At 36.8% G+C, this 17,636-nt stretch overlaps 1 protein-coding gene across 1 annotated transcript in view; it reads right to left on the reverse strand.

Annotated features, from left to right (window-relative positions):
* Positions 1 to 6,600: 6,600 nt before the first annotated feature.
* Positions 6,601 to 17,636, reverse strand: part of LOC117334246 (cytosolic carboxypeptidase 1-like) — a 52,549-nt gene continuing 41,513 nt past the window's right edge. The window contains 1 exon segment of the mRNA XM_033893754.1: positions 6,601 to 14,425. Coding sequence (XP_033749645.1) covers positions 14,278 to 14,425 — 148 coding nt within the window. The 3' untranslated portion in view covers positions 6,601 to 14,277.

Below are 17,636 nucleotides of genomic sequence, written 5' to 3' on the forward strand. Positions count from 1 at the left end.
GGTCTATATAGTCAGTATACTACACTAGTACTGGGGTCTATATAGTCAGTATACTACACTAGTACTGGGGTCTATATAGTCAGTATACTACACTAGTACTGGGGTCTATATAGTCAGTATACTACACTAGTACTGGGGTCTATATAGTCAGTATACTACACTAGTACTGGGGTCTATATAGTCAGTATACTACACTAGTACTGGGGTCTATATAGTCAGTATACTACACTAGTACTGGGGTCTATATAGTCAGTATACTACACTAGTACTGGGGTCTATATAGTCAGTATACTACACTAGTACTGGGGTCTATATAGTCATGTATACTACACTAGTACTGGGGTCTATATAGTCAGTATACTACACTAGTACTGGGTCTATATAGTCAGTATACTACACTAGTACTGGGGTCTATATAGTCAGTATACTACACTAGTACTGGGGTCTATATAGGGAGTAACACACTGACGGGGGTCTAAAAGGCAGTAAAATTAAAACTAGTACTGGGGTCTAATGGGGCGTATACTCCCATATATGGGTCAAAAGGGTTTTATACTAAAATTGTACTGGGGTCTATTAGTCGTAAAATCCCACTTTTTACGGGGGTCTATATGTCAAGAAATAAAAAACCCCATAGTACTGGGGTATATAAGTCGGGGTTTCTAAAAAAAAGGTTTTTGGGGGTAAAAAAAAATAGTTCCGGTTTTTAAAAAAACCCAAAAAAACAAGAAAAAATTCCTTATACCGTTTTCTAAACCCCCTCTAGGGGCCCCTTGGGGTTTAATTTTTAAGGGTCAGTACAGTAAAAAATTTATTTAATGGGGTTCCATTTTCCCAATTTCCCCCCTACAATAGTTTGGGGTTTATTTTGGGCCCCAGGTTTTCCCTCCACAAAAATTACGGGGTTTGGGGGCTTCAATCCGGATACCCCCCAACCCCATTTTGGGGGTCAAATTAAGAAGTTTGGGCCGGTTTTCTTTTTTTTTACCTTAAGTCCTGGGGGTCTCTTTTATATTCATTTTATTCCCACTAAATTTACGGGGGTTTTTTTGGGTCTAAAAGCCCCAAGAAAATACCCCCAACACTAGTCCCCTTTGGGGTTTTTTTTATTGGCCCCCAGATTTTTATGTATTTTTTTAAAAATACCCCCAATTTTTACTGGGGTTATTTAGGAAAAAAGTATTAAGGGAAAATACTTGGGGTTTTCTTTTATGGGGAAATTGGGTGGTTTTTTAAAAACATGAAATGGGGGGCATTTTTTAAGGTTATTTTCCAATTTTTACTGGGGGGTCTATTTAGCCCCAGTTTTTATTTTTCCCCCCCACCTAGGGGAATTTTGGGGGCCCCATTAGGGGTTTTAAAACCCTAAAATTGGGGTAGGGGGTTTTAATTTTTTTAGGGCCCCCCAGGTGTTTAAATTTTATTTTACGGGGTTTTAAAAAGCCCAAAAGAGTTAAAAATTTTACAATAGTAGGGGGTTTAATTTTCGGGTTTCCCCAACATTTGGAAAACTGGGGGCCCCAAAGAAAATGAAAATTTACTCCAAAGAAAACTGGTTTTTATTGTCATTTAAACCAACACAAAAAATTGGGGTTTGTTTTGGGAAATTTTTCCTTTTCCAAACCCTCTCCCGGGGGGTCTTGATTAGTAAAGGGTAAAAACCCCCCCAAACCTTAGGTTTACTTGGGGTTTATTTTTTTGGGGTTCCCGGTCCCCCCTTTTAAAAAATAGAACTGGGGTTCAAAATTAAAGTTCAGTATATACCATGGTACTTGGGGTTTATAGGGGCCCCGGGGAATTTTTTTGTGGAAATACTACTATAATTTTTGGGGGCCCTTTTTTCCCCGTCGGGTATACTTCCCCCAAAAAGAGGGGATATGTGCCCAGAAAAAATTTTCAAAATGGGGGGTTTTATTTTCCCCAAGGTCCGGGATTTAAAAAACAAAAGGTTTAAAGGGTTGGGGGGTGAAAATTTAGGCCAAAGTTATGAGGGGGACAAAGTAGGGGGGTCAAAAAAATTTAAGGCCCAGTTATTTTTCCAAATTTTGGTACTGGGGTTAAAAAAAGGGCCCCGGAAATTTTTTAAAAAACAAATTATTTTGGGGGGTCTTTAAGTGGCAAAAAAATTTCCCTAAGGGGGAAAATGTAGGGGGTTCTAATTTGGGGGAAGGGGGTTTTCCCCCCAACTTAGGGTAATTTTTGGGGCCCCCTTAAAAATATCAGTAGTCCCTGAAAATTTACACAAATTTGGGGGTCCCCTGGGGTCTAACCTGTCGGTTTTTTAAAAAACTAATTTTGGGGGTTTTTATTTTAAGGAAGGGTTTCCTCAATGGTAGGGGGTTAAAATTAATTTTCGTTCGACACTTTGGATGGGTTATTTTTGGGGGTTCCCAATAAATTTTTCCCCCCAAAATTTGGGTTTTTTAAAAAATTGTTGGGTTAAAAATCCCTTTTCCTTGGGGTCTTTTCTTTTTTCCTATTTTTGGGTTTTGTAGGTTGTAATTTTTAAAATTTAGTTAAAATGGGTTAAATTTTTGTGAGTTTTTTCCCTAGTCCCTTGGGTTTTTAAAAGTTGGAAAACTTCCTGGGGCCCCTTTAGGAGGTTTTAAAAACTTCTGGGGCCCCTTTAAAAATACTACACAGTATTTTTAAAACAACATTGAAGGAATCCCTTTACGGGTTGAAAATTTGCCCCCAAATACTTAAACCTTATAAAGGGTTTATGGGATTTTGGCCATTTCCCCGCCCCTCTATTTGGTGGTAACTACTTCCCCCCTGGGGGTTTAAAAATAAGGGGTATATAACCAATTACGGGGGTTTTAATTGGTTGACCCCCTGGCGGGGCCTATTTATCGGGTATTCCCCTTCCAATGGGGTCTTTTAATTTTGGGCCCCTCACTTTTCCCTGGGGCCCCAATAGAAAGCTTTTAATTCCCTTTTCGGGGGGGCCCCTTTTTAGTCAAAGTCCTTTAAAAGACTTTATTTTTACTAGGAGTGGGTTTTTTTTGGAAAAACCCGGGGGTTTGGTTTAAAAAAACACCTGTTTTTTTGGCGGGGGGTTTAAAGAAAACAAAGGGGGTTGGCGGGGCCTGTTTTTTGGGAACCATTTTTTTTGAAAAAAACCCCAAAGGGGAAAAAAATTGGGGAAAAGTACCTTCATACAGTCTTCTGACTGCAAAATCCATCGACGTCATCAGCCAGGACCACCTCTCACTGGGCGTTTCGACTCCTATCCTGGAACGCCCTAAAGGTGGCGAGTCGACAGTGATTGACCAAATCACTGCCCGTCGATGGATGGCTTCCAGCTCTTGTCCTCCCTTCTCCACCAAAGCCAGCTGGACGACTTCTCTGCTGTTGTTGCCAGTCGTTGTACAGCTGCCCTTAGGTCTTTCCCCCGGATGCCTACAGCAGCAAACATCCTCCACATGGACTGTGCAGGGAATCCTCTGCACCCCATCTATACTGGCATGACCCACACACACCATCCTTTTGCTCTCACGTCATCAGCAAGATTGGCGTACTTCTCTCTTTTCCTCTCGTAGGCCTCTTGACACCGCTCCTCCCAGGGGACAGTAAGCTCAATCATTATCATTCTCTTCCCTTGCTGTGACCAGAGTAGAATATCTGGACGCAGGTTGTTTTGGACGACCTCTGGAAAAGCCAGTCTTTGTCCCAAGTCAACTCGCATCTCCCAATTCTGAGCTCCGTCCAGTATCCCTCTCTGGTGTGCTGTTGCTTTACTGCCTGCTTCTCCAGATCTTACAAAGTTGATGTAGGGTTGTTGTTTCATACATCTCCTCTTTTTCTGCCTTTCTTTCTCCAACGTGTCTGCTAGCTCCCGCAGAACCTTGTTGTGTCTCCATGTGTATCTCCCCTGGGTCAAAGCAGTGTTGCACGATGACAGTACATGGGCCAGGTTTCCCGGACGATCACATAACGAGCAGTTGGGGGTTTCTGTCATTCCCCATCGATGAAAGTTGGTAGGTGTTGGTAGAACATCGTACACTGAACGTAGGAGGAAATGGATTCTACGTGGTTCCAACTTCCAGATGTCTGACCATGTAAGGATTGAATCTTGATTTGGTCGATTTAATCGACCAAATCAAGATTCAATCCTTAAGTGAAACGGTGTCAAAAATGACAGAGATAGGTACGCAATGACGCACGTGCTAAGATTCCAAAATACAGCTGTTTTCCGTCACTGCCGTATACAGCAAAGATATATACGGTGGGTGTATTCCGACAATGCAGTGGCAGTTGCAGGATAAATAGTTGGATTGTCATAAGGCCTACGGGCCTCTTGTTACATATATTGTAATATGTTTATACCCCCGCAACGAAGTAAGGAATCAGGTTGTCCATCCGTACGTCCGTCCGTCTGTCCGTAGACGCATTTTGTCCGGACAACTCCTCCTAAACCGTTGGGCCGATTTCAATGAAACTTCACACAAATATAGAGGGCCATGTGAAGATGTGCATGCGACTTTATTTTTCTCAAAATTATGGTTGCTATGGCAACTTGTCACTATAAACAGGTTTTCTGATAAGAACCATAACTTTAAGTTTGTCCGGACAACTCCGACGAAACCGATGGGCCGATTTCAATAAAACTTCACACAAATATAGAGGACCATGTGTAGATGTGCATGCCACTTTCTTTTCTTTCAAAATTATGGTTGCTATGGCAACTAGTCACTATAAACAGGTTTCTGATAAGAACCATAACTTTAATATTGTCCAGACAACTCCTCCTAAATCGAAGGGCCGATTTCAATGAAACTTTACACAAATATAGAGGACCATGTGTAGATGTGCATGCCACTTTATTTTTCTCAAAATTATGGTTGCTATGGCAACTGGTCACTATAAACAGGTTTTCCGATAAGAACCATAACTTTAAGTTTGTCCGGACAACTCCTCCTAAACTAAATGGCCAATTTCAATGAAACATGTGTAGATGTGCATGCCACTTTATTTTTCTCAAAATTATGGTTGCTATGGCAACTGGTCACTATAAACAGGTTTTCTGATAAGAACCATAACTTTAAGTTTGTCAGTACAACTCCTCCTAAACCGGAGGGCCGATTTCAATAAAACTTCACACAAATATAGAGGACCATGTGTAGATGTGCATGCCACTTTTTTGTTCTTTTCTAAATTATGGTTGCTATGGCAACTGGTCACTATATTTCTGGGTTATCTTAGTAAGCCTCTTATTAACAGTTCCATTTCACCATTGAAGATTGCGGGGGTATTAGTCAGCCATCCGGGCGACAGTTCTAGTCGGTCTAGGTGTATGATAAGCCGGTTACAATAATGAACCAACACAGTACTTTATTGTGTTGTTAGACGCCTAGCAATACCAGACAAACCCACTGCCATCTATACTGGTGTGTATACTTCTTTGTCCCTGCCATCAACATGGTGAATTGGAGGTGTACATAGCGCGTATTTTGAGTGTTGTTTTGGATTTAAGTTCTAATAGTCTGATGCTTTTGGTGATTGTGATAGGAACCTTCATAAATAAGAAACAAATTGATAATTTCAAATACATTTCATTTTTCATATGTATTTTAATTTCAATTCAATATACAATTTAGGCACGAGGCGTTTCCAAGTTTACCTTAGTTTGTAGTTTACCTATAGTTATAAAGAAAAGTACCAATGAATGTGAATTCCGAACGCCTTGTCCTAGAAAGTTGTTTAAATGGAACATAATATAAGGATCTGTCGTGTACTCGTTAGGGAAGGGTCTTTTCAAGATGGCGGCCATCACGAACAGAAGAAAGTAGTGTATTTTAAAAAGCTACCAAACACTTATATGTAAGAACAATCTGACTGGACATGTAAACACTTTAATTCGGAAACAGTTAAATCTATATTGCAATATTTATCGATTGATTCGTCATGAGTTCTGCTCATATAAAAAGCATCCAAACAGCCTAATGTTAATCTTTATTGTCAGAAATACTCCCAGATGACATCCGCTTTTAAACAATACGATGTTTATGCTCCCATTCCTATAATATAAACAAAAAGAAAGGAAAACTATTTTGTCTGCGTCACGCATTGGTTTCCCAAATTTTATAGCAAGTTCAGCCGAAAATGTTACAGCTTAAGAAAAGAGACGTATTTTGGATACGGGTTGACATTTAGGCTTTTACACTTGGAAAAATTCTGTAGCCTAAAGTGAACTACAAATGTTCTATATTCTGTGATCATGGTGACCCTCATCTTGAATAAAACACCTCCTATCGGGTACACAACAGTGGATGTAGAATCTTATATTATACATGTATTACTACCAACCCTTAGCATTCACGGTTATATAGCGTCACCAATCAACACATGTGGTTGTAATGTATCACCAGACAACACGTGTGGTTGTTATGTATCACCAGACAACACGTGTGGTTGTTATGTATCACCAGACAACACGTGTGGTTGTAATGTATCACCAGACAACACGTGTGGTTGTTATGTATCACCAAACAACACGTGTGGTTGTAATGTATCACCAGACAACACGTGTGGTTGTTATGTATCACCAAACAACACGTGTGGTTGTTATGTATCACCAGACAACACGTGTGGTTGTAATGTATCACCAGACAACACGTGTGGTTGTTATGTATCAGCAGACAACACGTGTGGTTGTTATGTATCACCAGACAACACGTGTGGTTGTTATGTATCACCAGACAACACGTGTGGTTGTTATGTATCACCAAACAACACGTGTGGTTGTAATGTATCACCAGACAACACGTGTGGTTGTTATGTATCACCAAACAACACATGTGGTTGTTATGTATCACCAGACAACACGTGTGGTTGTAATGTATCACCAGACAACACGTGTGGTTGTTATGTATCAGCAGACAACACGTGTGGTTGTTATGTATCAGCAGACAACACGTGTGGTTGTTATGTATCACCAGACAACACGTGTGGTTGTTTTGTATCACCAGACAACACGTGTGGTTGTAATGTATCACCAAACAACACGTGTGGTTGTTATGTATCACCAGACAACACGTGTGGTTGTAATGTATCACCAGACAACACTTGTGGTTGTAATGTATCACCAGACAACACTTGTGGTTGTAATGTATCACCAGACAACACGTGTGGTTGTTATGTATCACCAGACAACACGTGTGGTTGTAATGTATCACCAGACAACACTTGTGGTTGTTATGTATCACCAGACAACACGTGTGGTTGTTATGTATCACCAGACAACACTTGTGGTTGTTATGTATCACCAGACAACACGTGTGGTTGTTATGTATCACCAGACAACACGTGTGGTTGTTATGTATCACCAAACAACACGTGTGGTTGTTATGTATCACCAGACAACACGTGTGGTTGTAATGTATCACCAGACAACACTTGTGGTTGTTATGTATCACCAGACAACACTTGTGGTTGTTATGTATCACCAGACAACATGTGTGGTTGTAATGTATCACCAGACAACACGTGTGGTTGTAATGTATCACCAGACAACACGTGTGGTTGTTATGTATCACCAGACAACACGTGTGGTTGTTATGTATCACCAATCACCACGTGTGGTTGTAATGTATCACCAATCACCACGTGTGGTTGTAATGTATCACCAGACAACATGTGTGGTTGTTATGTATCACCAGACAACATGTGTGGTTGTTATGTATCACCAGACAACATGTGTGGTTGTAATGTATCACCAGACAACACATGTGGTTGTAATGTATCACCAGACAACACGTGTGGTTGTTATGTATCACCAGACAACATGTGTGGTTGTAATGTATCACGAGACAACACGTGTGGTTGTAATGTATCACGAGACAACACATGTGGTTGTTATGTATCACCAGACAACACGTGTGGTTGTTATGTATCACCAATCACCACGTGTGGTTGTTATGTATCACCAGACAACACTTGTGGTTGTAATGTATCACCAGACAACACTTGTGGTTGTTATGTATCACCAGACAACACGTGTGGTTGTTATGTATCACCAGACAACACTTGTGGTTGTTATGTATCACCAGACAACACGTGTGGTTGTTATGTATCAGCAGACAACACGTGTGGTTGTTATGTATCAGCAGACAACACGTGTGGTTGTTATGTATCAGCAGACAACACGTGTGGTTGTAATGTATCACCAGACAACACGTGTGGTTGTTATGTATCACCAGACAACACTTGTGGTTGTTATGTATCACCAGACAACACGTGTGGTTGTTATGTATCACCAGACAACACGTGTGGTTGTTATGTATCACCAGACAACACGTGTGGTTGTAATGTATCACCAGACAACACGTGTGGTTGTAATGTATCACCAGACAACACTTGTGGTTGTTATGTATCACCAGACAACACGTGTGGTTGTTATGTATCACCAGACAACACGTGTGGTTGTTATGTATCACCAGACAACACGTGTGGTTGTTATGTATCACCAGACAACATGTGTGGTTGTAATGTATCACCAGACAACACGTGTGGTTGTTATGTATCACCAGACAACACGTGTGGTTGTTATGTATCAGCAGACAACACGTGTGGTTGTTATGTATCACCAGACAACACGTGTGGTTGTTATGTATCAGCAGACAACACGTGTGGTTGTTATGTATCAGCAGACAACACGTGTGGTTGTTATGTATCAGCAGACAACACGTGTGGTTGTTATGTATCAGCAGACAACACGTGTGGTTGTTATGTATCAGCAGACAACACGTGTGGTTGTAATGTATCACCAGACAACACTTGTGGTTGTTATGTATCAGCAGACAACACGTGTGGTTGTTATGTATCACCAGACAACATGTGTGGTTGTAATGTATCACCAGACAACACGTGTGGTTGTTATGTATCACCAGACAACACGTGTGGTTGTTATGTATCACCAGACAACACGTGTGGTTGTTTAGCGTCACCAGACAACACGTGTGGTTGTTATGTATCACCAGACAACATGTGTGGTTGTAATGTATCACCAGACAACACGTGTGGTTGTTATGTATCACCAGACAACACGTGTGGTTGTTATGTATCACCAGACAACACGTGTGGTTGTTTAGCGTCACCAGACAACACGTGTGGTTGTTATGTATCACCAGACAACATGTGTGGTTGTTATGTATCACCAGACAACACGTGTGGTTGTTTAGCATCACCAGACAATACGTGTGGTTGTTATGTATCACCAAACAACATGTGTGGTTGTTTAGCATCACCAGACAAACGTGTGGCAGCCATTGAAATTTGACTGGAGTCACTAGTGGTTGGTTTGATAGTAACATATATCCTTCCATTAAACATTTAAACACCATGTGGTACAAATAATCTATAACTCTTATTGACCTCCATCCCCTGTTGATAATGAGAGAATATTTCTTCTGTCTTTAGTGATAAGAATTATTTTCAGAATGTGTCTCATATGTTTCCTTCATGAGAGCACCAGGTCAGTTGTAGATACCAAAATATTATCTACCTAATTGAAATATATTTGTTATTACCAAGGGAAAATATAATATTCTATTACTTACATATTCCTCAAAGACATCATTCATCCAGAATTATTTAGAGTAAACTAACAATGTAACCTTTGTATTTTTGTATCATGCTTTTTGATTGGTCAATTGTACGAAGTGATTTGTGTTCTGCATTTCCATCAATGTTTTGCTGAAAAACAGCTGAAGCCTCTTTCTAACCCTAAAGCCTCTCTCTAACCCAGAACTCTCTCTAACCCTGAAGCCTTTCTCTAACCCAGAATTCTTTCCATTCTGGGAAGATAACTGTTACTATAAGTCCTTTACTTGTAGTATTCTGTAATCTTATCTTACAAACCAAACAAACAGTTCCAAGTGTATCATGTTTTTGATTAAATCTGGTGTATTTAAAAACTGGCCTTCTAAATATTGAAATGTATTACTAGTTTAATTCTATATTTCCCAAACCAAGCCCAGAGCAGTATACCTACATCAAAGTACCATCTAAATACTACTGATACAGTTGTTTATATATCATATTCCTGACTCAAGTCACGCCACAGAATACCTAGAATCAGTTACAATACCTATACATCCAACTTCTGGACTTACCATAATAAGTACCCTTGGCTCTTAAGACATTAAGCCATTAGTTAGCTTACTGAAATTGTTGTAAGAGGCAGTTTTTAATGTTCATCTTTTTGAGGATGGGTTGCAGTGAGGCTACAATAACGAATTCTGTGAATAAATAAAAGAATAAAAACATCAGTTAAAAAATCCTAGACAGACATTTTGACAGAGATATGTCGTATATGCCTGTTCAAAATTCCAACATTTCATGCTTGGGCCAGAGGAAACTTGGACACTGATGTTCAAACTGCCAGCAGATTGCAAAAGATTGAATCAAAGAAATGGTTTGTAAAAGCAGAAAAGAAGATAGATGGAAAAATTTTGATTTTTCAAGACTTATTTTAAAACCAGAAAATTACATTAAAAGGGACACTTCCATGAGGAGGAGAGCTTATTGTTGCAAATACAGTATAATCTTATAACAGTCATCAAATTCAATTAAAATGGGTATCTAACATATATATAATCATTATAACATCACCAAATATATACAAAGAAAATCACAAATTAAAAGATAGGCCCCAGGTGGTTTAAACATAATGTGAAACTGAAAAAAATAACTAGGTATAAATTTCAGTCCCAGATAAATCCCTCAACATAATCAGCAGCATGGAGACAAACAGTATCATAAACAGTATCATAAACACATGTTTTTAATACTAAATTCTGAAGTGTCTGGCTGACATTTAAATGCATAGTTCCAAAATTATTTTTATTTTTATGCATTTTTTGCATTCAACAATGAAATCATCACACATATACACAGAATCATCTCAGTAAGAAATACATGTTTTCAAATAAAATCCAGAAAAACACTTTTTATGTTTTAGGCCCATTTTTTTTTTATCCTATTTCAAAAAAGGTAAACAAATAAAAAAAGCCTATGTCACTCACAGAAAAATAAATCAATATTTCCATAGACTTTTTCACACTTATATTTTACAAAAGCTTTTCGATCATTCAAACAAATCATGAATATAAATGTCATTTTGCCCAAAAAAGTCTTTTTTTAGACTAATTTTGTAAATTATAATGAATTCTTTCATAAGCTTAAATTTTTCACAATCATTTTTGTACTTTGTACATATTTTCAATAATTCATATATTCAGATGTGAAACAATCACAAATATCAGAAATGCCATTCTGTCAGAAAGTGTTTTTAGACCTGTAAGGCCACACAATGGAAAAATATAGGCAACGACAGAAGTACACGGTAGTATACATACTGGGTAAATAATCTGATGTATCCCATAATAGTATCACAATACAGGGGGACTGGCATTGAATACAAAAAACAATCAGCAAGCACCAATAAACAAACATTTGTACAAATATAGGCCGTCTTTAAATATGAAATAGCAAATTGGTGGCACATAGATAGAACACAAGTAGAACATCTTTGAAAAATCCTCTTATGGAAAAATGAAAAATATGTTAGAAGAATGGACGGATGATACTTCTGTAGGTTTCTTACATACATGTGTTATCTCCGAATTATCATGATATACACACATACATACAGCTTACAGCTATGAAACCATTACCATGGATGTTTGGAGGACTTATGGTACCGTATTTATCCTTAAATAAGCCCCCTCTCCTAGTGTAAAAGTTCATTATAAGTTTGGGGAGGGCTTACTTGTAAACAAATTACAGCTTAATATTTCAAGCTGAAATTCTGCTATTTTTGCAGATGATTCTGCAAAAATGAAGAAGGGGGCTTATTTGAGGATAAATACAGTATCATAATACTGCCCAAAGGGAAAATTTTGGAATTACTAAGGCAAATTTAAACTTTTTTCATAAATAATTATTTATATATAGGAACAAAGATACATGTATTTACACAGAAACGAGCTGGTATTGAAAATCCTTTCAATTATAGCTCTCTTGTTTACACTGTATACTGCGTAATTTTAGTGGTATTATATTTTCTACTGTATGGTGAGTGTGTGGATTCGTAACGTAGCAGTTAACGAATCCACTATAATAATCCTAAAGATCCAAATATCGCAAAATCGTAACACTACGTCTCGGCTATTTCATTTTGATTAGAAAATATCATTAGACCAATGCATGTCATTGTTTTAATACAATGACTATAGTTCTTCACTTCCAGACTAACTTATAGTTCATTATTTATTTATCATATTCATCCTGTAATAAGCCCAGGGGACACTACAAACTTTGACTAAGGGCGACTCAGGACAACAATTGTTTAGTATTCTTACAGAAATGTGATGGACTTGAGTGAGCTTATTGCTGGCTTATTACAAGGCATGGGCTTATTGCTGGCTAATTAGATTATTCTATTAGGTATGAACAGTAATCAGCCATCTCTAATTACACACAGGTGTCTGACATTCCTTTAACCTATAGGTGTGAGCATAGCATGTAACAACGTTTCTTGGAGGAGGGGGCTTGGCTACGATATTATACTTATGGTATACTATTGTTACATGACCCTTTAGTTTTGATTTCTATATGTGAAAGGCTATATACCCTCGATAAATCAATTGGAACCCTTTGTGAGCTTGAATTAAATATCTCTGAATACTGTAAGCTAGCACCGGGAATTGAACCCTGGCCATCTCATCTGAAGACAGTCACACAATCTGTCCTTTACTAGACCGATTCATGCACCCTTGAACAGACACAACACACTGTATTTGGAGAGGAAATCCAGAGGAATTATCAACAATATATATAAAGGCTGACTTTTTGTTCACAGGATTTACCTCCCTTTGTATCTATTCCAGTAAAACTTAATAAGGGCAATATATATGAAAAGAAAAGTGAAAATATGTTTGATTTGATGAGAAGTTCTATTTCCAATGCTTCTGTTCAAAAGACAATCTTAACTCTCAGAATTCTCCAGAAGTTCACACAATGACTGGACAACAAAACAATCAATGTGAGTATAATTACAATTTAAATGAAAATTGAAATGTCAACAATTGCTCTGGTTAACCACCTTTAGTTGAAAATACGTATAAATGGCTGAACAAATGTAAAATTAAAAAATGTCTTTATGTAAGACTAAATAAAACATTGGTACACATATTAACAGAAGTAATGGAGGAAATGATGATGAATTAAAATAATATAAATCAAGAGATCAATAAAAATGATTTAAATGCATTTTGATATCTGGTTATGTCTGATTTGTAAACCATTCAATAAAATGCCCTGTACACATTGGACTATAACAATATGATATGTGTAATATCTCCCACAATTAGGTAATATTTCCCACAATTAGGTAATATTTAAACAGAGACCTGAAATATGTCCCTGCAGCTTTAACTCTCTCTATCCTTGATTTTATAAATTTGATTACGGGTGTACATCATTTCATATATTTCATAAAAATTATACCTTCACAAAACTGATTGATATTGCCCTATACACACACCAATATTTGTCAGTTTAAAAGCATACTCTTCTAGGGGTCAAAACTAGAAAACTGGAAATCTCGAGTTGGTGTCTTTATAAACTAGAGATTGTGCAATCTTTATTAACTGGAGATTTCCAGTTTGGACTATCTTTATAAACTGGAAATCAGTTTGGTGTACTGTAATCAAACTATTTAAAAGATAAAATGAGTTACATGAGGGAAGATAATATATCTTATCTTCTAGATAATTTGTTGAAATTTTTTACTGAAGATTGGGGAATTCACTTATAAACAGAAGGCTCCAGTTGAAATGTGGAGACTTTACAGATAGGTAAAAGTTTATTAATTAACCTCATTAATAAGTAATTGTTTTTTTCATTGTGTATTGCTGTAGTGATTGTTTTCTTTTTTCAAAGAAAATATATACACAGATAATGTAATACCCCATTAAAATAAATCTTTGTCAGAGAACCATATACCATTAAAATATCTATTCAAGTACCATACCCATTAAAATGATTATCCAATCATCATATCCAATTAAAATAATTGACTATCATACCCCCATTAAAATAACTTGTTAATGAGGGCAGTAATACGAGAATTAAGGCTAAATACAATGAAACAGTACTGACAACTTGAATTACAAATGGCCGCTCTGGTTTATCTGAAATAATGTCCTGTCCTACATATCAGTTTCTAAATAGTTCATCTCAACTAGGGTCTTTGTCGTACACATTATCATCTCAACTAGGGTCTTCGTCGTACACATTATCATCATCATCTTGTGAGATGTCATCTTCCAGTGATGACTCCTCGTTCATGTCATCAATATCTTCACCATCTCCGCCTCCGAAATTGTCATCGTCTATCATATTGTCACCAAGGTCCTCCCTACAATCAAACAGTTATAAAGTATTAATTTGGAACTAAGATCAAAAGATAAGTCAAATCACTGAGCATATACGAAAATGAAACCATGTGTCAAGGCCACTCATAGGTGCTGTGCATGAAAGATAAATATGAAATCGCAGGAAATAAGAAAAAAAATTGTTTTGTTTGTTTCTTGTTGTATGTTTGCTTGTTTTTTTGTTTGTTTCTTGTTGTATGTTTGTTTTTTTGTTTGTTTCTTGTTGTATGTTTGTTTGTTTTTTTGTTTGTTTCTTGTTGTATGTTTGCTTGTTTTTTTGTTTGTTTCTTGTTGTATGTTTGCTTGTTTTTTTGTTTGTTTCTTGTTGTATGTTTGTTTGTTTTTTTGTTTGTTTCTTGTTGTATGTTTGTTTGTTTTTTTGTTTGTTTCTTGTTGTATGTTTGCTTGTTTTTTTGTTTGTTTCTTGTTGTATGTTTGCTTGTTTTTTTGTTTTTTCTGAGATGTGCATTCCTGGATGTTTTACTGATGATCATCAAGTCAATTTCAGGAATTTGATTGACTTCGAAATGGCTGTTGTTGCGTTAACGCTGTGCTGAAGGAAGCAGAATTATTTTTTTTAAAGCTCACTGAATAGGCATACTATGATTAAGTTAAATTCATAGATCGGTGGATCTTTGGGTTTAAAATGTTCATCACATTTCTTAATAAACCACATCACAACTCTCTCCAAGATTTAGAATATACTGTCCCACATAATTTTTCCTATGATTCAAGGTCATTCATTCAATTTACTGCAGTTTTTTCTCCACATATCGATTCGTCTGGATCATAACTAGATATCTGATCTTCAATCACTTTCGTGAGAAGAAACTTGGAGATGTATTTTTTGGTATATTGTTACCAATGAATGGGCCTACTTTATCTGGTTTGGTGATCTGTTGAATCACACATACATGTTACACATACAATCAAACTAAACCAAGCAACCTCGTATTGTTATCGGAATCTCCTGTACAGAAACAAGCTAGGTTTCACCTCATAATCATTCCATCCAGCTCAACCAGCATGGCCATTTGTGTTTTTCTTGGAAATAATGCCAGAACCAATCCGAAGTAAAACAACAGGAGATTACACTTAGTGATTGAAAACTGTTTGTCTAGAAACAGTATCAACAGGTGAGGGTCATTTTTGTATTATTTTCTATGTGGCTATAAACTAAAAATTCACACATAACCCAAAAATATAGTCTGTAAGAATTCCCTACCTGCAGGTTAAATCCCCATGATTAATATAGTAGGAAGAGGTTAAATATTAATGCTTGATATTGCAATATTGTAAAACAAAGTTAAAACATTATGATTTATACTGTAAAATGAGGGTAAATAGTGATGATTGATTGTTCACATGAAAAATACATAATTTTTTTTTTAAACAATGAATTGGGTTGAGAAATATCTTTGAATAATACCAAAATAAACAATTACCTGAAAGTACTGTTAAACCGATTATGAAAACTGATTATCAGATCAGTGTGCCCTGCGAATTCCAACCGATCATCAATTTTGATTAAAAGAGGGTTAAATATTCATGATTGATATCGTAAAAAGAGGTTAAATCGCAATGATAAATACCCTTAAAAGAAGTTAAATATTCATGATTAATACTGTAAAAACAGATCTTTAAGTATTCATATGTGCTAAAAACCTCCTTCTTAACCTGAACTCCTTCATTGACATCTCAAAACCTTTAATTTAAAATCCTGCACTGACACCTGAAATCTTACCCTCGAGCTCGGGCTCCTGCACCCGCCTCCAAGTCGAGCTGTGAGGAGCTGGATGTGGGAAGCGATGCCACTACATCGTAACTTCCATATTTGGAGCGAATCCTCAACAGAGCCTCACAGAACTTCTGCCCCATGTCCTCCAGCATGGTGGTGGAGATATGCTGATCCTGTTGACAAACTTCATAGTTTAATCATTGCTATTTCTATATCTACTAATCATTGCTATATCTATATCTACTAACATATACAAAAGTGTTGTCAACTCAATAAGCATTAGAGTTACCTCCCTCAATGATAAAAGTTACCTTCAAGTTATAAATAATTAAAATCGAATTTTTTCAGTGTAAAAATGTTTTAAAAGCAAGACACAGGTCACATGATTTCACAGCATGTAGCTTTAAAACTTATGATTTTACATTATAAGGTAGCATGTAGCCTTAAAACCTTTGATTTTACATTATAAGGTAGCAGATAGATATAAAATAGATTTTGCAGTATAAGATAGCATGTAGCCTTAAATATAAAGATTTTGCAGTATAAGATAGCATGTAGCCTTAAATCTAAAGATTTTGCAGTATAAGATAGCATGTAGCCTTAAATCTAAAGATTTTGCAGTATAAGAAGCATGTAGCCTTAAATCTACAGATTTTGCAGTATAAGATAGCATGTAGCCTTAAATCTAAAGATTTTGCAGTATAAGATAGCATGTAGCCTTAAATCTAAAGATTTTGCAGTATAAGAAGCATGTAGCCTTAAATCTACAGATTTTGCAGTATAAGAAGCATGTAGCCTTAAATCTAAAGATTTTGCAGTATAAGATAGCATGTAGCCTTAAATCTAAAGATTTTGCAGTATAAGAAGCATGTAGCCTTAAATCTAAAGATTTTGAGTGTACGTATGTATGTATGTGTGTGTGTGTGTGTGTGTGTGTGAGTGTGTGAGAGTGTGAGTGAGTGTGTGTGTGTGTGTGAGTGTGTGTGCATGCGTGTGTGTGTGTGTGTGTGTGTGTGTGTGTGCATGTGTGTATATGTGTATGTATGTAATGTGTACCATTCCCATGTTTGTAACTACATGTGTGGTGCTTATATGGGTGTATTTATAGGATTGTAAGGAAATGTTAACACAAAATTAATGTAAAGAATGATAAGAAAACTGATCACATCAATGAATTATTCTCTTGTGCATGTGTGTATATGTGTATGTATGTAATGTGTACCATTCCCATGTTTGTAACTACATGTGTGGTGCGTATATGGGTGTATTTATATGATTGTAAGGAAATGTTAATACAAAATTAATGTAAAGAATGATAAGAAAACTGCTCACATCAATGAATTATTCTCTTATCTGAGTGAAAAAAAAAAAAAAAAAAAAGATCAAAAGATAAGTCAAATCACTGAGCATATACGAAAATGAAACCAAAGTGTCAAGGCCACTCATAGGTGCTGTGC

The sequence above is a fragment of the Pecten maximus genome, chromosome 9, assembly GCF_902652985.1.
Source record: "Pecten maximus chromosome 9, xPecMax1.1, whole genome shotgun sequence".
Taxonomy (NCBI): domain Eukaryota; kingdom Metazoa; phylum Mollusca; class Bivalvia; order Pectinida; family Pectinidae; genus Pecten; species Pecten maximus.